Consider the following 22,294-nt stretch of genomic DNA (forward strand, 5'->3'; position numbering starts at 1 on the left):
ATTATATCTTCTCCATAGATCTTACCTTTTTAAAGTCATCTGGCAATCTGGGACTTATAATAGGATAATCTATTTGTTTAAATTTATTTAAAAAATTGCTGGGAGTTCCCTGGTGGCCTAGTGGTTAGGATTCTAGGCTTTCACTGCCATGGTCCAGGTTCAATCCCTGATCGGGGGAACTGAGATCTCACAAGACACACAGCCAAAAAAGAAAAACAATTACTATGCTTGATTTTATTTTTTCATTTTATTATTAAACATTTTTATTTTCTTTTTCCTTTTATTTCCTTTACTGGCTTTATTAGGTGGTTATCATTTCCATTTTTCCCCCTTGCTAATTTGGAGGTTCTCTTGTCCATTTCCCAACTTTCATAATCAGATACATCTCTACTGAATATAATCTATTTCCCCTTAAGATTGTATCCCCTCTTCCCTTCTTTGTTTTTCCCACCAAAGCATTCACCAATGAGATAAAGTCTTTAGCACCTCTACTCCTAGTTTTGTGGAGATAGTTTAGTACAGTTAGTGCTTGATTATTACTTAGAATTGCCCTCAAAGTAATTTTTACATTTTAAAAGTTCTTATTTACCAATTACATTATACATACCTTATCTATCCTTATCCATTCAGATTTTTGTTTATCCAATCAGTTTAATTCTACATATTTTGCAAAGTTTGTTGCTTACAATTGTTTCCTCTCCATCTGCCTCTTGTTCTAGGACATTTGTTATTTGATTAGAGCCTTTACTCAAGTATTGAGAGGTGGATCTGGGCAACGGGTTTCTGAATTCTTGCATATTCTCAAATATATTTTTCTTAGCCCTGAAAAGTGCAAAAATTATCTATCTTTGCTGGGTATAGGATTATTGGGTTGCATCCCTTCTAGTCAGTAGATGCTAGTCTGCTCTCTTCTAGCTTCTAGATTGCAGATAGAAACTTGATGCCATTTTGATTTTTTAACCTTTTGTAGGTAACTTATTCTTTTGACTTGAAAATTTGTAAGAATTTTACAAAATATAGGTATGTGTGGTTTTTTTCTTATCAGTCCATCCTTTAACTCAGTGAACCATTTCAATTTGCAGAACCTGATACAGTTTAGGAAATTTTTATTATTACTTTTAAAAATTAATTATTTATTTGTTGGCTGTGTTGGGTCTTCACTGCTGCACACGGCTTTCTCTAGTTGCGGTGAGCAGGGGCTACTCTTTGTGGTGCATGGGCTTTTCATTGTGGTGGCTTCTCTTGTTGCGGAGTACGGGCTCTAGGTGCGCAGGCTTCAGCAGTTGTGGCACATAGGCTCAACAGTTGTGGCTCGCAGGCTCTAGAGTGCACGCTCAGTAGTTGTGGTGCACCAGCTTAGTTGCTCCACGGCATGTGGGATCTTCCTAGACCAGGGATCGAACCCATGTCCCCTGCATTGGGAGGTGGATTCTTAACCACTGTGCCACCATGGAAGCCTTATTTTATTACTTTTTCAACTACTGAATCTTCTTCATCCATCCTCCTCCTCCTTCTAAAACTCCTATTATTCTCATGGCATGGTCTCCTGAATTTATTCTCCAAATCTCTTACCCTTTTATGAATTTCCATTTCTTTAGGCTTTTGCTCTGTTGCCAGAGATATTTCTTGACCTTAATCTTCTAAACCACTAATTCAGCTCTCAACAATGACCATCTCCTTTAAAGCATCATCTATTGAATGGTTTACTTGGGAAATCTTTTTGTTTTTAATTCTATAAATATTTTTGTAGTACTCCTGAATCTTCTCAACTACTTTTCTTTTTAATTCAAGTTTTCATTTTTCTTCCAGTTGCTCTGTTTTGCTGGGCATATATTCCATTCATTCCAACATATCTTGACTGGCAGCTGGCTCCCATTAGATCAGTTATTTTCTGATTGCTGGAACACCCTAAATTACTATGGCAGGCCCACAAATGTGAAAGGGGAAGTGGTTCTCTACCTTTGTAGGTTGCGGACATATAAAATGTCAAGAAGACTCCTCGCTCTTTTGACTCCCTGTATACTTGCCCATTCTCCGGAACAAAGAGGGCCCAGCCCAACCATTAAGCTAGAGACTTGGCATACACTCTTACAAGACAGTCACCTTCCTATAAATCTCTACAAGTCCAGCTTTTCCCAGCATCCATTGCTTTCCGTTCCTTGTCTGGAAACTCTGATGTTATTCTTCAAATTTGGTTTTTACCCAGACCAAAGAGGTGAGGGTGCGGGAGAAAATGCCCTCTGGAGAATCCTCAGAGGAGATGCATAAGCAGGGTCCTGAAGGATGAGTAGGTTTTCTCTAGAGAGAGAGAATAAGACCATAAGTGCCAGGTTACTGAGTTTGGATCTTATTCTTTAACTACGAGGAAGCCAGCAGCAGAGCTTTCCCACCCTCTCTGGGACATGGTCCCGCTGAGCCACTAGAGCCTACCCACAAAAGTAGCAAGAAATACCCACCACAAAAGTACCAGAAAAGGCCTCATATGAACCTTCTCTCTGAATACACTCTTCAGCTTCCTCCATCCCTTTTCTTGCAATGATAGGGTTGACATAGATGGCAAGAGGAGGGACGGTGGCTGACAGGCATTTTTGGAAAATGGGCCTTATGAAAATATGTAATTCGGATAACCCTCTTGCAAGAGATGTGCTCAGCAGAGGGATGTAAATAAAGAGAGAAAGGAGGTTTTGTAATTGATAGGAAAGACTGTTGCCCCAGGCAGCCTTTCTTTCTACTCCAGAGCCCTGGACAAGGACCAGGAGATATTAGTTTGATTCTTGGCTCTAACACTCATTGGCTATGTACTCCTTGAAACCAAATTAAACTTTTTATATCTCAGTTCCTTTCTAGTAAAGTGTTATGAAGATCAAATAAGACAAGAGGCGATAAATTACAAGGCACTGTTTAAAAAAAAAAAAGCTACCTATCTTGTTTTCATACATGCTCACATACATGTGTATTCTTTTAACCTAGTGGTTTTTAACCAGGAGCAATTTTGCCCCTCAGGGGATATCTGACAATGTTGATACATTTTTTTTTATTGTCACAGCTGTTTAGGGGTGCTGTTGGTACCTAGTGGGTGGAGACCAGGAATGCTGCTAAACATCCCATGCTGCACAGGACAGTCTTTCACAACAAAAAAAAATTATTTAATCCAAAATGTCAATTGTGGCAAGGTTGAGAAACCCTGATGTAGCCTATTTACACAGCTTTTAACCAGGCTAAACGTCCTCAGCATCTTCCAGGGGCTACTCCCTCATCCCCAGGAAAGACAGGAGGAACCACAGAAGTGACAAGAACCCCCGGACTGCTTTTACCTTCCCTTTTCCCCTAATACTCCTTTTTTTTTTTCTCAGCAGCACCCTGCTTGCCCACCCTACTCGAGACGCCTGCCCAAAAGGGCAGGAAGCCAGACTTACAGCGCAAGTGGGCTAAAAGCCTGGCCTGACTGGGAAATGGACCGGTCGCCTGCCAAGCGCACTCAAGAGTTCCCTAGAGAGAGAGAAGGTTTCTCAAAGTGAGCACTGGAGCAGCATTTCTCGCCAAACCGAGAAAGACTAGATTCCAGAGGCTCAAAGTTAAAGGAAATCTGATTTGTCGCCACTAGCTTTGCATTTTAAAAGGAGAAGGAGAAGGAAGAAGGCGAGGGTGGGTGGGTTCTCGTCAGCCCCACCCCTTGCACTGCCCGGAGTGCGGCCGTCCGCCACTGCTCCGGGATTCTGAGCCTTCTGAGGACCTGCAGGACGCGCAGGACCTTGCTGTGTCACCTGCGGCCGCAAAGGGCCCGCCCGGAGCAAGTAAGTAACTCGCACGTGCTCCAGTGAGCCGGGCGGGTGGGGGGTTCCCACTTAGAGGGAGTGAAACCTGCATCGTGCGCTTCAGTGTTTTCCTGCCCCGCCGCAGCCGACCCGCACGGCCATCCTCTCTGCCCCCCGACCCGGGCTGTGTCCTCCGCGCGCGGTCGGGCTGGAGGCAGCAGGGGCCTCGCGGGAAGGAGAGCCGGGGGCGGGGGCCCGGCCGGTTGAGGGAGGCCGCGGGCCGGCAGGGGTCGCTGTGCCCCTCAAAGAACCTCGTTCTGTCCACCCTGTGTCCTCAGAGAACATGCTGGCTGTGCACTTTGATAAGCCGGGAGGACCAGAAAACCTTTACTTGAAGGAAGTGGCCAAGCCAAGCCCAGGGGAGGGTGAAGTCCTCCTGAAGGTGGCAGCCAGCGCCCTGAACCGGGCGGACTTACTCCAGGTGCCCAGGGGTTTGGCGGCGGCTGGGACTGGGCGGGACTCCAGGGTCTTCAATAAACATTCACCAGATGAAGGAAAGACCTAGGGCACTGCCATTAACGCTCATCATGATGTGCGTGCTGGGGGTTTGAAACTAGAACCACTCAGCCTCCGCTGTTTACACAAATGACGGGGATTTGCACAGCAGAGACCATTCTGCATCAATCCATTGTCTGCTCAGGCTTCCAGATAAGGAGACTGGAACTACCATTTGTTGAGGGTGTGTGTTAGACCTGCTCTATCTCCTTTACAACGCAGGCAACCCTGTTCACCATTTGTAGTCTACAGATAAAGAAACCGAGGGTCAGAGAGGTCAGCAATGAGCCCAAGGCCACAACACTAGTAACCGGGGGAGCTGTGATTCAAACTGAGGTCTTTGTCTTAAGGCTCCAAAGCCTGTATTTTTTCCCCTTTGAGCATCCCACAGCTGGCAGGGGGCGGTACTCCAAGAATTTTCTTCTGACTTCTTTTTGAAGCACTAAACTGAGCCAGCTGCATTTTTTTGAAGTAGCTAAGAAATGTCCACCAGAATCAGAGGGAGCACGTGTTCAAAATAAACAGGACCGGGACCCAGGCATTTATACTTTGAAAAAGCTCCTCAAATGGCTGTGATGCACACTCCTAGTTCAGTCCCTGTGGTCTCAACCCTCTGGCCAGAGGCTTCTGAGGATTGTGATGAGTGAGTACAGAGCCTGGCACTCGATATATGAGGACTATCATTAAGGAGCCCATGGTTTTGTTCCTAGTTGTGCTATTAATTTGCTTTGCCACCTTGGACAAGGCATTTCCCTGCCCAGGCCTCAGTTTCTTCCTTTGTAAAACAATGGGTTTAGATGAGAGAAATACTGAAGGACTCTACCAGTTAGACATCCACTGATTATGGGACCTACACTCTCTTATTTGTGTGAAACAAATTACCTCTCCTCTCTTTTTACTTGACTTAACCTAACTTTATCCTGAATTTTGTCTTTTTTAAGATTTTTTTTTTTTGATCTGGACTGTTTTTTAGAAGTCTTTATTGAATTTGTTACAATATTGCTTGCGTTTTATGTTTTTGTTTTTTTGGCTGTGAGGCAATGTGGGATCTTAGCTCCCGGACCAGGGATGGAACCTTCACCCCCTGCATTGGAAGGCAAAGTCTTAACCACTGGACCTCTAGGGAAGTCCCTGAATTTTGTCTTGAAAAAAAAAGGGGGCTATAGGAAAAGGGACAGGAATGGTGACACACAGCTTTCTGATCATGCTTACTACGTAGTGCAACCTTTCTCTGCAGAGACAAGGCCAGTATGACCCACCCCCAGGAGCCAGCAACATTTTGGGACTCGAGGCATCTGGACATGTGGCAGAGCTGGGGCCTGGCTGCCAGGGACACTGGAAGATCAGGGACCCAGCTATGGTTCTGCTGCCTAGTGGGGGCCAGGCTCAGTACGTCACTGTCCCTGAAGGGCTCCTCATGGCGATCCCGGCAGGACTGACCATGTCCCAGGCTGCAGCCATCCCAGAGGCCTGGCTCACTGCCTTCCAGCTGTTACATCTCTTGGGTAAGGACCACCCCACCCCACCCCACCCTCACTCCATATAACATGGTTCAATTTCTTCATGACTCAGCCACCTCAAAACCCAGCAGTCCTACAGGGCAGCTTTGATCTGGCCACTGAGCCACACCCAACCTAGCCCCTCACCCTACTGTACCACCAGTAGTATCAGGTCCTCATACTCTGTAGCAATGGCTTGATATTGAGGCTGAAAATCATGGCTAGCAAACAGAAGACCCGGAAAGCACTGGATAGAAGGCCTGTGCGCATGTTAACACTGTAAGCTCAGTAGTAGTCCCAGCTTCTCAGTCACGCTAAGCTTCTCTCTGGGAGCCTTAGTGCAGCAGCAGGAGCCATTCAATCAACTCTTTGATTCCTCTCCAGTCTCACTGAGGCCAGCCAAGAATGCACCCAGGGTCCCTGCCTTTGGGGAATCAGTGTAACTGGGACAACAACCATAGTGTTTGGAAGGGTCGCTGTGTCTTTAACTACAGTAGAAGCTCAGGATGGGAAAAGTTGGTGTGGTCAAAGGTGGTCAGAGAAGGCTTTCTGGAATAGCAGGACTTGAAGGGTGGTAGAGCTGTGATGCACAGAAGGGATACCAAAGTGGCCTAAGAGCATCAAGGTGAGATTGGCTGCTTCACTCAGAAGTGAAGGATGAAAAGAAAAGAAAAAAAAAAGAACTGAAGGATGACAATTATTGGTATAATTTGTGAAAGATGAGACTGGGACTAGATCCTGGTGGCCTTGAATGGCAGGCTATCTGGACTTGACACAAAAGCCAATCAAGAACCACTTGACATTTTGAGAGAAAGAGACATAATGAAAGCTCCATTTCAGGAGGAGCCTGGTGGCTGTGTGTGGTGCCTGGATTTGTGAGACCAGCTGGAGGCCAGTTTCAGACTGAAGAAAGGCTGGCTTTAGGTGGCGGCAGTGGGAATGGTAGTTATTTGTACTTATTCAGGTGTAGGTCAGAGGTATGTTTGGTATTATTTCACAGGTAAAACAGAGATGATGGATGTGGCTGCGAATAACTCTGTTTCCAAAAGTTGTTTCCCACTTTGATCAGAGGCAATAAGACAAAAAAGAAGTGTCAACATGGTCTCTTAAAACAGCAAGATTTGACATTTAGTGGTCCCAGGGCCAGGTGATCATGGTAGAATAAGCCTATGTGGAGAATGTGTAGCACTTGCAAAGTAAAGAGAATGGTTCCTATACTTTCTGTCACAGGAAATGTTCAGGCTGGAGACTCTGTGCTAATCCACGCAGGAGCGAGTGGTGTGGGCACAGCTGCCATCCAACTTGCCCGGATGGCTGGAGCTACTCCTCTGGTCACAGCTGGCTCCCAGCACAAGCTTCAAATGGCAGGAAAGCTTGGAGCAGCTGCTGGATTCAATTACAGAGAAGAGGATTTTTCTGAAGCAACACTGAAATTCACCAAAGGTAAACAAAGCTTCTGCAATTCAGCAGGAGTTTCAGAGATGATTAAATAAAATCCTCCTCAGCCTCAAAGTTGCCTCTGGATCAGTCTTCCCTGTGCTAGAAGCACAACAACTTCTAGGACCCAGACCAAATTCCAGTACTTTGGTGTCTGACCACTGGAGACAGGAAGGTAGTATTTGGGACTAAGATGATTTTTCTGTGCATCCTTATAAGTGATATGATTCATACACTTTTTAGAAAGCAGATAATCCCACAGAGTAGCCTGGAATTATTCAGGACCTCTTTTTATCAACTAGCCACTCTGCAGTGAATTAACAGAAGGCATGGGGCAGAAACCAGTCTGGAGTTGGTCATGGTAGACTTGGGTAGCTAGCTCCTTAAATGGGTGAGTAGATGTGTATGCCTACATATTCCAAAGCCAAATCTGCATATATTTGGCTCATGACCTTCCATTGTTCCACATGAGTCAAAAAGGAGAGATGAAAACAAAGCTAGCAAAGCCATGATTCAGACAACCCAGTGCAGACACTTGATAACTTAGATACGGACTAGCCTGTCCTGTAACCTGAGGTGGATCTCCCCTGTTCCCCTGGGTGCCAGTGGCTTCTCTACCTATGTGGAGGTCAGGGGAAATACCAGATCATGGTGTTGCCCCATTTCCCTCTTGCTGTGGCAAGGATCATAAAATATGAACTATATCACACATGTATGATAGAGTTCAGTTACCTAAACTCCATTTACAACCATGTTTCTATAAGCAATGTTTTGAGTTCCAACCTGTAGATTTACTGCTTGCACTTGTATTTATTTATACCCACATTTACACAAATATACCATGGACTCTTATTTTACATCAAGCTTTCTGTGTCTAACTAGCATCACAAATCTGTGTTTCATGTGAAAGGTGCTGGAGTCAACCTTATTCTAGACTGCATAGGTGGCTCCTACTGGGAGAAAAATGTCAACTGCCTGGCTCTTGATGGTCGCTGGGTTCTCTATGGTCTGCTGGGAGGAGCTGACGTCAGTGGGCCTCTGTTTTCAAAGCTACTTTTTAAAAGAGGAAGCCTGATCACCAGTCTGCTAAGATCTAGGGACAAAAAGGTGAGTGATGGGTGAAAAGAAAACATGTGATTACTATTATCTAGAAAAGTACGGTTCATTCACATATTCCTGAGAAAGTAAGATCACATATTAAGTTAGAAAGTCTATGTAGGATCCTCATTCCCCCCCCCCCCCCCCGGCCCCCCTCATTTAAATAGTTAACCTAGTTTCACAGAACTAATTAAAATTGGTTGATAAAGGCCTCAACATCTTGGAAAGAGGGTAGCTAATACTTAATGTATTACATAAACTATATAACAGTGAACAAAGCATTGACCATATTAGGAAATACTTCTATTAGTTCCAAGACTTTGTTCTCAAAGGCAGAACTGTTCTCAGCGTGCTAAGAAAGCCTCTTAGGTAAGTTAAGATTAGTAAACTTCTACCTTTAAGAGATTATACGTTCCTGCAATCTTTTCTGTGTGGCATTCCAGCAGGTGCCAGCTTTGGGAATGTTCCTAACAGGGTTTCACACCTGTTAAGGGATAGCAGAGGTTAAGCATCCCTTTTGAATTGAACCTATATAAGTCCTGTCTGCAGCTACCTCCTGCTTGAAGTCTTTATTTAAAAGCAGCCCTTCAGCTTCCAATGACACTAATATTTTCTCCAAGCATGATCTTTATCTGGGACAGAACAGAGCTTACAAATCTACGGGCATGCACATACATGCTGGTAGTGAAGGGATTAATACCTTCGTGTGAATCTTTATATGTGTGTAAGTTTCAGAGAAAGCAGAAGGGCTAAGCAGAGTGGGGAGTGGCAAGGTAAGGCCTCTGTCCAGGCTGATGGTCTCCCTTTTCCTTATCTTAGTACAAACAGATGCTGGTGAAGGCTTTCACAGAGCAAATTCTGCCCCACTTCTCCACGGAGGACCCTCAACGTTTACTGCCGGTTGTGGACAGAGTCTACCCCATGACTGAAATCCAAGAAGCCCATGCGTACATGGAGGCCAACAAGAACGTGGGCAAAATCGTCCTGGAGCTGCCCCAGTGAAGGAGGAGGGGCAGTAGAGGACAAGGCTACCTTATGTCCTCCAAGAGCAAACTTGGAGAAAATTCACTGTGCGTAGTCAGGCGACCTGGTGCTACCCCAGGCTCGCCTGTAACCCCCATTCCTCCCCCAGCCTCCAATGATCAGTGTAAAGCTATTCTAATAAAGAGTGGACTTGAAGTGTGGCGCGCGGACTGGCGCCGCCGGGGTGGGGGTGAGGTGGGGGTCGGGGTGAGGTGGGGGTCGGGACAGGCATCGCTGCCGGGATCACGGAAGAGGCCCGGTCAACTGATGCTCAACTTCGGGGGCTGCACCAGCGCCAGGGGTTCTGAATATGGAGTACAGCGTCGGCCACGACACGACCAGCCAGAACCCTGCAGGCTTGGCTTCGCGCACTGTCAGAGGCCCAGGCGCACCTCCGCGTCCCGCGCGCATTAGCGAGCGTCCTGCAGCCCAGAACCCACTCTGGTCCCCGCCCTCTCCCGCAACTTACCAAGGCTACAGACTCACCTCTCGCAGCTCTCCGCGGGCCCCGCCCCCTCCTGCCAGCTTCCGCTGCTCAGGGCCGCCCCGACCGGAACACCTCCCCTTCTTAAGCCCAGGGCCCGCCCTTTCCGGTCCAGATCGCGGAAACGTCTTGGTCCCTCGCCTTTCAATCTTCCGGACTCATAAGTACCTCAGACCCGCTTTGCCCCGGAGTTCTTTCGTAAGGGGAGACTACGTCAGCACGTTTCGACGTGAGACGGTGGTATTCCGGCGTGGTAGAACAGCTTCCGGCGGGGTCTGGATGTTGATGTCTTGCCTCTGACGCGGTGTTGCGCTCGAAGCTGAGCGAGCTCCAGCGGAGTGCGGAGGAATTCAGGTGTTTGCTGCGGTAACCTCATCAGCCTGCCAAGATGGCGATGCAAGCGGCCAAGAGAGCGAACGTGAGTGTCGGGGACTTCTGCCGAGGAGCGGGAGCATTTCGCTGCTGGACTTCCTCAGCGGCGTGATCAGAGCGTTGTTGGCCTTCCTCCGTGCCCTAGGCGGGGAAGCCCAGAAATTGCTGACCTGGCAGAGGGGATTCCATCCTAGTCCCGTCCTCAGGGTTGTGCTCCTTGAGCCATACTTCGGCCCCTACCCTTTTTGAGAGTTCCTTTCTGTCCATTTTCCTCGTGTCAGTGATAGTGTTACAGCTTATGTTGTTTCACCTGCACCTAGGACCTGGCGTCAGGATCATCTTCTCGGCTTAAAAGTCAGTAGCACAGTTGAATCCTCAATAAATTACTTATGCTTAACAGGCAACTGGAACCTGGAAGTCTCAGATCGTGGAGCTTTTTGGATCCTTCGTGAATGTTTTCGATAATATTTTTGAGCACCTAGTATGTGCCAGACTTGAGAAATAGGATACAATAAATCATTCATATTTATTGAATACTTAATATGTGCCAGACACTCGTCTAGGTATTGGAGATACAGTAGTGAATAAAACAAAAAGCCCTGCTGCTTACATTGTAACATTAGGGAGTGGGGTGTTATAGAAACCTAAGAAAAATTGTCCCAGGAAAAAGAGTGGTCAACTCTAAGATGCTGAGAGATAGAGTAAGGTGAAGACATAATTGAATGTGGTGAAATGAAGATTTTTGGTAACTTTGATGATAAGCATCTCAGTGGATGAAATGTGGGATGCGGTGGGATGAAAAGAAGGTAGGAATTGGGAAAATGGAGACAGCTCTTTTCACAAGTTTTCGTGTAAATAGGGAGAAGAGAAACTGGATGATAGTTAACTTTTTTAAGATGTATGATAATAAGGTGTATTTGTATGCCAGTGAGAATGATCCAGTAGAGTGGGAGAAAATGATGATGTAGAAGAAAGATGGGTTAAGTTCAGGAGTAGTTTGGGGTAGGTGAGGGGTTGACATAGCAATGAGAGGGAAAGTGGGTGGATATGGATGAATGTACATTGACTATAAGGTACTTAGCGTTTGGTCATGTCTCCTTTCTCCAGTAAGCAACAGCCAAGGTTATCACCTGGGATGAGCAGGAAAGAGAGGATACAGCTCAACTCAGATGTTAGAGGGAGTGGTGATGGTAAAGTTTGAGGAAAGAAAAGAAAATGTGATATAGTGTCTTGCAGAGTGAGAAAGCAGATTTACTAGAGAAGTATGTTGTTATTCTCTGAGTGTTTATCATCTGAGCTCAACCTTAAATCTTGAAGTCTAAAACTTTATTGTACTTATTTGTTTACCATTTGTCACCACCACTAGTTTGTTTTTTAATTATTATTTATTTATTTTATTTTTGGCTGCATTGGGTCTTCATTGCTGCACACGGGCTTTCTCTAGTTGCAGCGAGCGGGGGCTACTCTTTGTTGCAGTGTGTGGGCTTCTCACTGCGGTGGCTTCTCTTGTTGGAGAGCACAGGCTCTAGGTGTGCAGCCTTCAGTAGTTGCGGCGCGTGGGCTCAGTAGTTTTGGCGCACAGGCTTAGTTGTTCTGTGGCATGTGGGATCTTCGTGGGCCAGGGATTGAACCTGTGTCCCTTGCATTGGCAGGCGGATTCTTAATCACTGCGCCACGAGGGAAGCGCCACCACCACTGGTTTGAGGGCAGGGAATAAGTAACTTATTCTCCCATTTATACAGCACTTAGGTTAATGCCTGAAATAGTTGCCAGTTTAATAGTTTTGAGCGGATTAATGTCCAGTGTGTAATTAAGTGTGTTAATAAGGAGCACAGGAGTGAAATCTGTACTGGAGGTACAATATTCGAGAGTCATCGACTTAGTGTGGCAAACATATGTGTGGTTAAGAGACCGAAGAGAATGTAGAGTTAAGGGGAATGTACAGAGAGTCAAGGAAAGAACTCTAAACGTAAAACTCTGTGGAAGAGGCTATTTTAATGGCAAAGAGGACTGATAACAACTAGCCAGAGTTAGGAGGAAGCCAAGGGAATAGTGTCAAGAATAGTCAAAAAAGTATAGTCAACAGTGTCAGACGCCTCAGAGAACTTAAGTTGATGAGAGTTGAACACTGTCCTCCAATAAGAAAAAATTTTTAATGCAAAAAAGAGAGAACTGAACACTGCAAGTGAAAGGTCTTAGTGCATAAAAGTACTTTTCATCAGAGTGCTGGGGTAGAAGCTAGGTTGTGGTAGGTTGATGGGCATCATGAAGTAAAGAATATGAGGCGGTGAGTATAACCTGGCTCTTTTCAGATGCTTGACTGAAAGAAAAGGAAAAAAAAGGAGCAAGATAGGATAGTAAATAGAGAGCTGATAAATTCAGGAAAGGCAGAAACCTTGTCTTTTTCCCCTTCATTCTGTAGTCCTAATAGCTCGCCTGGTGTATATATCACAAAGGCACTCTCTAAATATTTGAACCAGGAAGGATCCAAGTAAGTGTTTTGTTTTGTGTAACAACTGAGAGTACATAAGCAGCTGCTCACATGAGGAATGGAAGAAGCCAGTGGTGAGGGAAAGGCTGTAAATTCAAAAGAGAGAATAGATCATTGATAGAACAAGTTCCTGAGAAGACCAGGAAAGGGTCATCAGTGGGAATTTTATTATTCAGCAAACAGGAACAGTTCCCTTATTCCTTCCCACACATCTGTGGCATTGAAGCCTTTTGAATGAGGTCGGAGATCTTTGTTTATCTGTAGTGACTGAAAACCTGGGCTTTGTAGTAGCCCCTTATTAGTTCCTACTAACAGCCATCCCTAAAACCAGGGCCCAGTTGCTTTTCCAAAGAGCATGCCATTTTCAGTAATACCAGATTATAATTCTTATTCTTAGCTTATAAGAATTATGTATCATTTTTATTAGAATTTATTATGAGAATTTTTAAAAAAATGATAGCACTCTTGCCTCTGATTATAATGACAATACATTATTTTTCATTTTAGATTCGACTTCCACCTGAAGTAAATCGGATTTTGTATATAAGAAATTTGCCCTACAAAATCACAGCCGAAGAAATGTATGATATATTTGGGAAATATGGACCTATTCGTCAAATCAGAGTGTGAGTCTTACTGAGACTTTTGAAATGAAGTTTGAAGAAAATGATTGTGTAATTTATTATCTCGGAATTATAGCTGACAGGGGGCCTAACCGAGAGCCTAGAGACTGAGGGAAAAGTACCTACAGACACCTTCATGATCCAGCTTAGTGAGAGCCAGGAATGGTGGTTATGCAGTTATAGAGAGCATGAAGTAGTGAGTGGTCTGAGGGGAATGGATGGGAAGAGAAAGAACCAACATTTATCACATGCCTACTATTTGTAAAGAAGTATTCTACTATGGTTTTTATATGCGTTAACTCTAATTTTCTCAATAGTCTTCATTGCCTGCTTTACTCACTCTAGAATTTCTGAATAAGCTGTATAAAGTACTGAGAAAAATGATTTTTTTTTCAACTATAGCTTTCTATTGAAGGTTTAAAAGCATAGGGCAAAATAATTATAATGTAAATCCATGTTTTAATTTAATCTAAAGATTGGGGCTCATACCTTCAAGTGATATTTATTGAACATCTACTATGTGACACTTGTCATATAGGTGCTTTTATTTGCATCACACTACAGCCCTGTGTGGAGGTGACAGTGTGTCTGTTTCATAGGTGAAACTACTAAGGCTCAGAGAGCAAAAGTACCTTCTAGCTTCACACAGCTATTTAGTGATAAAATCTGATTCTTAACTGAATCTCTGTGCAGTACCACAGCTGCTGTCATTTTCACTAGTATGCATGAGCCAATTACCTGAGTCCATCTAAGAGGATTTCTAAGGTTTTTATTTTTAATTGGAATACTTCCCTTTCCTAATAAATTTTCTTTTATAACTTGAGAGTTCCTTCTTGGCTTTGAGAACTCTTTGAGATCTTGAGGACTCTCCTTTTCTATGATCACTGTCCTTCCAAAAAGTAAACCAAGAGCTAGAAATATACCATCATTGGTACTCAAACAGGGATGAAAATGAAGTGTTATAGATCAACTGTCCTTCTGAGGAACTCTCTTTGCATATTTCATAAAAGCTTTTGACCCTTTCTATAGAATACATGTATTTTGCTTGTGATTTCAATGAGTACATGGACTCTAGGTTAAGAACTCCTGTTCTAGACATACAAGAATGGTGTACAGAAGATCCCCTGACTTGGGGCTCAGGAGACACAATTCTACTTCAGGCCCTGTTACTAGCCATGTAACCCTAGACAAGTTGCCTGGCCTTTTCCTCACATGTAAGATAATCTGAGTGGACAGTGCCTTTCAGCTTGTAACATGGAGGCAGTATGAAAACCTAGGTTCAAATACTAACTGGGCACTTGCTAGTCACGTGAAACAGCAAAATAACCCCCTGGAGCTTCAATTATCTGTGATTTAGAATCTTTCTAAGAGAATTTTCCTGAGGATCAAATTAGATAGTGCCTGTGAGAGCACTTTGTCATCGAGTAGCTCCCTCCCAGTGTGCATTAGCCGCCCCTTCTCTGTGCTCCCATAGCTTCTCTTCTTAGTTGACACATGATTTTGCTGTTGTCCGTGTGTTCACTTGTCTCCTGCCAGCTCCTGCTAGCCTTTGAGCTCCTCCAGGGCAGGTAACCATATATTCTTTTCACTCTGTGTTGACAACTCTTGTTGTTATGCCTGATACATGTGAAGCACCCCATGCATGTAAGTAAATGAATCATAAGGAAAATGGCAGTGTGCTTGTGATTAATTTATGAAGGTATTACAAAATTTATTGATAGTACACAATTAAGAGATCAGTGGAGTTAAGCCAAGACGAAGAGAGCAGAGTAGCTTTTAGTCCTGTCACCTGGGACGGTTTTCACCCAGCTCGCCTCGTATCTGGCTCCTCATTCTTCAGGTTTCAGCTTCAGTGCCAGAGTGGTTTTCCTAGACCATCCTAGCTAAAGTAACCTTTGTCCTCCCATTACTCTCTGCCCCAGTTGTCTAATTCCTTTATAATACTTCTCATTAACTGTAACTATTTTGTATTTAGTTATGTAATATCTTTCTCCTGCTTGAATAAAGCTCCTTGAAGGAAGGGATGGGGCTCATCTTTTTCACTATTGGATTTCCAGTGCCTGTCATATAGAAAGAACACTATATTTGTTGAATTAATTCAGAAAAGTTTGGTGTGCAGGAACTTGGGTCTGCGTCATAGACTGAGAAACAGATGTTTTCTGTTCTGTAGCTGTGATCATGTTTGTGGCACCTAGCAGTAGGGTGAGTAGTCTTCTCAGTTTGCCCAGTGCCAAGGGGTTTTCTGGGACATGAACTTTCAGTGCCAAAACCTGGACAGTCTTGGGCAAACCTGGATGATTGGTCACCTTACCTGGCTTGTAGCAGACTCTCAGTGCTTTGAACTTTTTAAAGCCCTTTCATACTTGTTACATATTTTGATTATTAAAACCACATTAAGGTAGGACAGGTGATAGAACCTGATGTCACTATTTGACACATGAAGCAACTGAAGCTCAGAGAGGTTGTTGCATGATTAGATCTTCTTATTTTTATTATACTTTAAGCTTTTCCCACCAATCAAGAAAATAATGTTGACTCAGTGCCTAACATATAGTAGGTACCAAGTACCTGTTTTTAATTAAAACTACAATGTGGATCTCAAGATATTAGGTTGATAATTAGGGGCTCAGGCGCTTGAGATGGAGAACCTTTAAAATGGGGTTAGTGCCTATCCCTGTTCTACTTCCTAAGAGGGTGTAAAAGGAAAAGAGAGAGATGCTTTTGTTTTGTTTTGTTAGCTTCCTGGAGAAAAGATGTGTGAGAGAATTGATAGGAGAAAGTAGATCTCTACCCTTCAAATGCTTATTAGCACTTGCTGTATGCATAGCACTGTGGGAGTAAAACAAAAATCATATTTGCCCTTTAGGAACTTAAATTGTTGTTAAGTTTTTTTATGCTTTTATTCTGAGAGAAAAATTAGGTAGACTTTTTGGGAAAACCTTTGGGACAGTGTTTTTTTCCTTCGGTAGTCCCCAGTTTTCATACCTAAAGCATTCTTGAAAATGGTTAGAAGTCAAAAGTTGTTAGATTATTTGCAGAGAGTAAATACTGTTATAAAATTCTTCATCAGGCCCATGCAGCCTGACATAGTGAGAGCATTCAATGCCACTGGCACTATCCAGCCACCCCAGCACCCTATGCCTATCCCATCCCCTTTTACAGGAAGCACAAGCTCTGAGCAGGGCCCAAGACTGTAGATCAAATCTAAGCAGGTGCCTCCCCTTCCCATGGGTCCACTGCCTTTCCTTGACCCTATGCAGGGACTATGGCAGTTAATAAACCTTATTCCACAGTTGCATCTGGTGCCTGGAACACAGCTAGAGGCAAGGGGATCCATCTTCAGCATACCAGAGCATAAGCTAAATGGGACCTCTGCCCACTGTCCCCACTCATAAGCATGTGGCCATCTGCCACCTGCAGTTTGTTGTTCCTCACACTTCCCTGGCACCTCCCCTAACGGAAGCTGGTGAGGTAAAGAGAGGAGATGGCAAGGAACACCTACACAAGAAGCAGGCCCCATATATCCATGAGCGAGATCCAGCTTCCACTTTCCACTTGCAGCCACCTTCCAGCATTCTGCTTTGGCTCACATGTAACCCCACCAACAGGCACACTTCAAACCCAGTCCCTCCAGAAACCAGCCCTTTTGCCCAGCTACATAGGGCTATGTAATGCATAAAAGTGCAAATATTATTAAAAATGAGTGTGTTGGGACTTCCCTGGTGGTCCAGTGGTAAGACTCCACACTCCCAATGCAGAGGGCCCAGGGAACTAGGTTCCACATACATGCCAAAACTAAGAGCCCATATGCCACAACTAAAACAGCCTGCGTGCCACAACAAAGATCCCACACGCTGCAACTAAGACCTGCCGTAGCCAATTAAATAAGTAAATAAATAAATAAAATATTTTTTAAAATAAAATAAATAAAAATGAATGTGTGAAAGTTGGGAGTTGACTCTTTATTTTTAAAAGGGCAATGAAGGGACTTCCCTGGCAGTCCAGTGGTTAAAACTTCACCTTCCAATGCAGGGGCTGTATTCAATCCCTGGTCCCTGGTAGGGGAGCTAAGATCCCACATGGCTCGTGGCCAAAAAACATTAAAAAAAAAAAAACCCAGAAGCAGTATTGTAACAAATTCAATGAAGACTTTAAAAATGGTCCACATCAAAAAAAAACCCTTAAAAATAAATAAATAAATAAATAAATAAATAGGCATTGAATCTTCTAAGAAAAGTAGAAGAAACTACATTAGCTCTCTTTTTATATTGAAGGACATCCTTTCCTGGCCATAAAGGATGGTGGTTGGCTGTTTTCCTGTATATTTATAATTTTGTCATCTTCTTGGTAGGGGCTTCCTTCCAACCCCACCTCCCTCTACAGACACAACATTGTTTTTATTTTTATGGATTTGATAAACTTTAGTAAAATATTACCCAGAAACATCAATGTGTTCTGTACATTGATGGAAATTGTCTTGTTTTTAAGGATTGGAACTAAAATTAGAGTGAGGGACAAAATAATCTTTAGAAACAAGGAACTAGTGTGGTAAATAACTAAAGTATTGGTTTTGCTGCATAAATGCATAGTAAGAAAAATCCCATCCTAGACATTGCTGACTAATAACAGCTATCACTCCTAAGGTACTATACTTTCCAGTGTAAGACTGAAAATTGATTGTTAGTATGAGAAGAAGGAAAGCCTAGAGCAGTGAACATGAAGACTGAATGTTTCAAGCTAGTTCTTTGCTGCTATTGCTTTAGAAGCCATATTCGTATTCTTAATATAACAGTAAGTTTGACCTGAGCTATTTAAAATTTTTTTTAAATTACCTAATTTGAGAAATTATAGGCTTATCCAGCATACCTGTCCATCATATCTATTGCCTCTAATGGTTTTCAAGTAAATGTGTATTTTAATTAAGTCCGATTCAACTCTGTAGGGGGAACACACCTGAAACTAGAGGAACAGCTTATGTGGTCTACGAAGACATCTTTGATGCCAAGAATGCGTGTGATCACCTGTCAGGATTCAATGTTTGTAACAGATACCTCGTGGTTTTGTACTATAATGCCAACAGGGTAAGTAAGGCCATGGTTCTCATCACGTGGGAGCTATACCATTAGGGGAGATATGTGCCCTGAGTTCTTTTCTAGCTAGTGCTTTTGGGAAAATTCGTTGGACTGTAGATTGGTAACTGTTAACTCTGGTGTTTACCACATTTTCAGGCATTTCAGAAGATGGACACAAAGAAGAAGGAAGAACAGTTGAAACTTCTCAAGGAGAAATATGGCATCAACACAGATCCACCAAAGTAAACATTTTCTGCATTTTCATTTTGGACTAAAACCCATGAATGACCACCACTACCCTTTTTTTTTTTAATTAATACTGAATATTATGATTTCTTATTTGAGATTTAAAAAGACCTGCTTGAAACTTTGATATATGTTAGAATATATTATGTTAATAAACTTGTAGCTTTTTGTAAAACACGTTAGTGTTTTCTCTTAAATTTTCCTCTCCTGTATTATACCAGAAAAAAAAATAATAAAACAGCAGTTGAACCATATCAAGTATTGTTCAGCGATAGGTGGTCCTAGAGACTGAGCTTCTTCAGGATGGGGACCTTTTGACATTCTTAATGCCTCCAGTGACCAGTCCAGTGCTTAGCCATCAGAGGTAGAGTATTGTTATTTATTGATTGTCTATTACTAATGAAATCTCCATAACAACCCAGTGAAGGTAGGTATCTCCATTTTGCAGATAAGGAAACCAAAGCTTACTGTGTTGAGTGAATGAATAAAATGCTTACATGAAGGTTGCTTTTTAATATCAACTAGTTATTAGCCACGTGAATACATTTGAATGATACTTGCTTTACAGTTAACAAAACACTTTTGACGATATAGGTACCCTTGTCCTTGGAGGTTTATTCTAGAAATGGTCATTCAGATGACAGCACATTGTTAGAAATGTGAGAGCAAGCTGCTTGGGTGGGTGGTGGTATTCGTTGTTACATGTCTAATATGTATTTATGTACTCTTTCTCTTTAGTTAATAAGTGTCTGTGTATATTTTGGACCTTAGCTCATAGTATATCTTTGCCATAAATAAAATACTTAATGCTTATTCTTATAATCACAAACTCCCATGGCATGGAAATAGTATGGTTATTACCACATTCATCATAGCTCAGCAGCTTGGAGGAGATAGCTATAATTTTCTTTTTATAGTTTACGCATGGGCCAAATGGAAAATCATGGACTTAATTGTTTTGTATGTAACTATAACCCAAAATCAGTTTGAAGGGTACAAGCACTGAATAATTTAAATGGACAAAGACTATTCTACTTTTAAATGCATTTAGCTTTGAAATCTATTGTTACTTTAAGGAAATGGGCTATTTTATAATTCTTGTACTATCTTCTCAAAGCCTACTATTGAAAATGAAGAAATAATTGTCTTATTTATTAATTATGTCTGAGTGCTCTTCAAAAGCACTGTAAAAGAGTAGAAAGGGTCATTTTTAAGAAGGCAGGCAGATGACAAAGGAGCCACAGCTGTGATTTTGTTGTGACTGCTTTTATGAGTTCCTTATTAATTTTTGTAATGCACAGTGTGCTTTTAGGTATTTACAAATGTAAAAAGAATTTCCTAAAAGACTTTTTTGTAAGGGAAAAACAAATTAGACTTACTTATAGTGTAATTTGTCTAAGTAGCAGACTGACTTGCCTCTAGTGTGAGTTGTTTTACATTAACAACAAGGGGAAATTCCTTCTATTGAGTTACAGTTGGTGCATCATTTGGATTAATATATATCTATATCTGTTCGTTGAATTTCATAACCTAAAGGTAAGAGTTTAAAAATGCCCTCCAATTGTTTGGAAACTTTTTAGCCTGTTCCAGTTATAAGAACTTGAATTCAGTGGACAAATACTGAGCGTCTGCTCTGTGCCACACCTGTGTATACTAAAATGCTGAGGACATAGTTACAATTGGTCCTATGCACCAGGCATTGAAGGTGCGGTTTCTCAAAATGCTTTTAAGCATACAGGGAATGATTGTGTCCACATGCATGTATGTACATACACATGTGTGCCAGAGCTGCTTTACGTTCATCTAGGTTAAGTTCCAAGTTTCTGAGAAAGATTTTGTATGAATAGAGAATTTATTAACCAAAAGTTTGAAAATGACTAATATGACTCATCATCACTCTCCTGCTTAACAGCTCTCAGTGGCTCTCATAGGACGATGCCCAACTCTTGTCATATTGCATCATAGTTTTCTGCATTATATTATCTTTTTTTTTTAATATTTATTTATTTATTTGGCTACGCCAGGTCTTGGTTGCGGCACATGGAATCTTGGTTGCTGCATGTGGGATCTAGTTCCCTCACCAGGGATTGAACCTGCGCCCCCTGCATTGGGGGTGCAGAGTCTTAACCACTGGACCACCAGGGAAGTCCCGGCATTATCTTTTAAGAGTATCAGTAAAGCAGGGCCTGTAAAGCCTAGCATCATGTCCTCTCCAGGTGCTAGCCAGTAGGTATTTGCTTCCCTCCCCCCCTTAGTGTCTCCATTACCACCTTGGCTATAAATACTCTAGACTGAGATCTTTTATGTGACTCCATAATGGGCAGCCTAAAATGGTCCTTGGTGCTATTTTTAGTTATCCTTTTGGTGTCACAGCAGAAAACATGACTATGTCTTTTATACAGGCTGAGTTCTGAGAAATTATCATAGGCATTTGTATCATTGAGGAAAGCTAGGAACCAAGACATTCTGAAGGAAACCCCCCAGAAAAGAATGAGTGCAGCACCTTCTGACTGGTCTGATCCCACACAGAGGTGAACACAGGGACTGGTGATTAAAAGCAAAGTGGCGCCTTTCTCATTTCCTTTTCTCCATCTTAAAGCACTGCCTTTTCATTAACTCCTCAGTCCTCAGCACAGGAATACACCCAGGACTTCTTGGAGACAAAAGGGATAGATAAAATAGCCAAGATGTTGTGTCCCCATATCACATAAAAGACATCATGTGATGTATCATCAATGAGTGTATGATGGAAACTAACAGTACCTGTTACCTGCCCCTCCCCTCAATTCCAAGACATTGCTGACAGAATAACCCTGACTATGGCCAAGAGCTTTTCTCACCCATGCCAAGTAAAAGAAAAATCTCTTAGCTACATTGCCATAGGCTCTCCTACGTACACATAACCCATATCAATGAGCAGGCTGGTTGTAAAACCTAACTGGAAGTTCCTGTAAGTTACAGTAAATGTAGGTAAAAATAAGCAGTATATGTGGAAACAAGTTGAAAATCATACATTTCTTCTCAGAAGTAATTCCCCACTGTAAAGTCAGAGCAAATCTAGATGAAAAGAAGCACACGTTTATTTTCAGAAGTAACGTCCCAATGTAAGTGTATGGCTCTGAGGCCTAACACACCCTCATTTGTTTAGGTATACAAAATGCACTTTTCCATCTTTTCCAAGAAGAGAGCTCATCCCTCTTACTCTAAGTCGAAATGTAGATTTTGTGGTGGACCACCTAAAGTGCTCAGATCCCACATGTGATTGCTAAGCTGTGGGATTTTAACACAATGTATTCCTTTAGTTACTTGGAATTCTGAGCCTGTGAGGTGAGTGGCAAGTAATAACCTACCTTGTGGGGCTGCTTAGAGGATTGGTGGTAATTTTATTTTAAAATTGGAAAAAATTAAAAATAGAGCAAAGCCCAGCAAGTGCAATAGGTACTTCAGAGCTACAGGTGTCCCCTGCTTTTCAAAAGTTTGATTCACGCCACTTCACTTTTTGGAAAGACCTACATGAGTACCTGTTTTCGCTACACGAAAGAAATCCAGAGAGGATTTTTGCTTTTAAGAAAAAAGGAGAAAAAAGAAATAGTGTTCAGAGCCATTATAGAGGCAGCATGAACCCTGAGCAGTGAAACT

The 22,294-nt window shown here is 42.7% G+C and overlaps 2 protein-coding genes across 2 annotated transcripts; both read left to right on the forward strand.

Moving 5' to 3' along the window:
* The first annotated feature begins 3,662 nt into the window (after window positions 1-3,662).
* TP53I3 (tumor protein p53 inducible protein 3) lies at window positions 3,663-9,523 on the forward strand. Its single transcript, XM_057740426.1, has 6 exons — window positions 3,663-3,794; window positions 4,094-4,236; window positions 5,548-5,815; window positions 7,040-7,252; window positions 8,157-8,353; window positions 9,164-9,523. The coding sequence occupies exons 2-6, from the start codon at window positions 4,099-4,101 to the stop codon at window positions 9,344-9,346; spliced, it is 999 nt and encodes a 332-aa protein (XP_057596409.1). The 5' UTR covers window positions 3,663-3,794; window positions 4,094-4,098; the 3' UTR covers window positions 9,347-9,523.
* Window positions 9,524-9,947: 424 nt separating this feature from the next.
* SF3B6 (splicing factor 3b subunit 6) lies at window positions 9,948-18,832 on the forward strand. The gene is made up of 4 exons (XM_057740436.1): window positions 9,948-10,269; window positions 13,222-13,340; window positions 18,280-18,418; window positions 18,566-18,832. The coding sequence occupies exons 1-4, from the start codon at window positions 10,240-10,242 to the stop codon at window positions 18,653-18,655; spliced, it is 378 nt and encodes a 125-aa protein (XP_057596419.1). The 5' UTR covers window positions 9,948-10,239; the 3' UTR covers window positions 18,656-18,832.
* The last annotated feature ends 3,462 nt before the right edge of the window (window positions 18,833-22,294 follow it).

The sequence above is a fragment of the Hippopotamus amphibius genome, chromosome 7, assembly GCF_030028045.1.
Source record: "Hippopotamus amphibius kiboko isolate mHipAmp2 chromosome 7, mHipAmp2.hap2, whole genome shotgun sequence".
NCBI classification, from domain to species: domain Eukaryota; kingdom Metazoa; phylum Chordata; class Mammalia; order Artiodactyla; family Hippopotamidae; genus Hippopotamus; species Hippopotamus amphibius.

Excerpts from the sequence above, each read along its gene's own strand:
- TP53I3 (XM_057740426.1), top strand. The coding sequence starts at position 4,099 with ATGCTGGCTGTGCACTTTGATAAGCCGGGAGGACCAGAAAACCTTTAC. Across the intron at positions 5,816-7,039 it reads CCAGCTGTTACATCTCTTGG|GAAATGTTCAGGCTGGAGAC; the intron begins GTAAGGACCACC and ends TTTCTGTCACAG. Across the intron at positions 8,354-9,163 it reads TAAGATCTAGGGACAAAAAG|TACAAACAGATGCTGGTGAA; the intron begins GTGAGTGATGGG and ends TCCTTATCTTAG.
- SF3B6 (XM_057740436.1), top strand. The coding sequence starts at position 10,240 with ATGGCGATGCAAGCGGCCAAGAGAGCGAAC. Across the intron at positions 10,270-13,221 it reads AAGCGGCCAAGAGAGCGAAC|ATTCGACTTCCACCTGAAGT; the intron begins GTGAGTGTCGGG and ends TTTTCATTTTAG. Across the intron at positions 18,419-18,565 it reads TGTACTATAATGCCAACAGG|GCATTTCAGAAGATGGACAC; the intron begins GTAAGTAAGGCC and ends CCACATTTTCAG.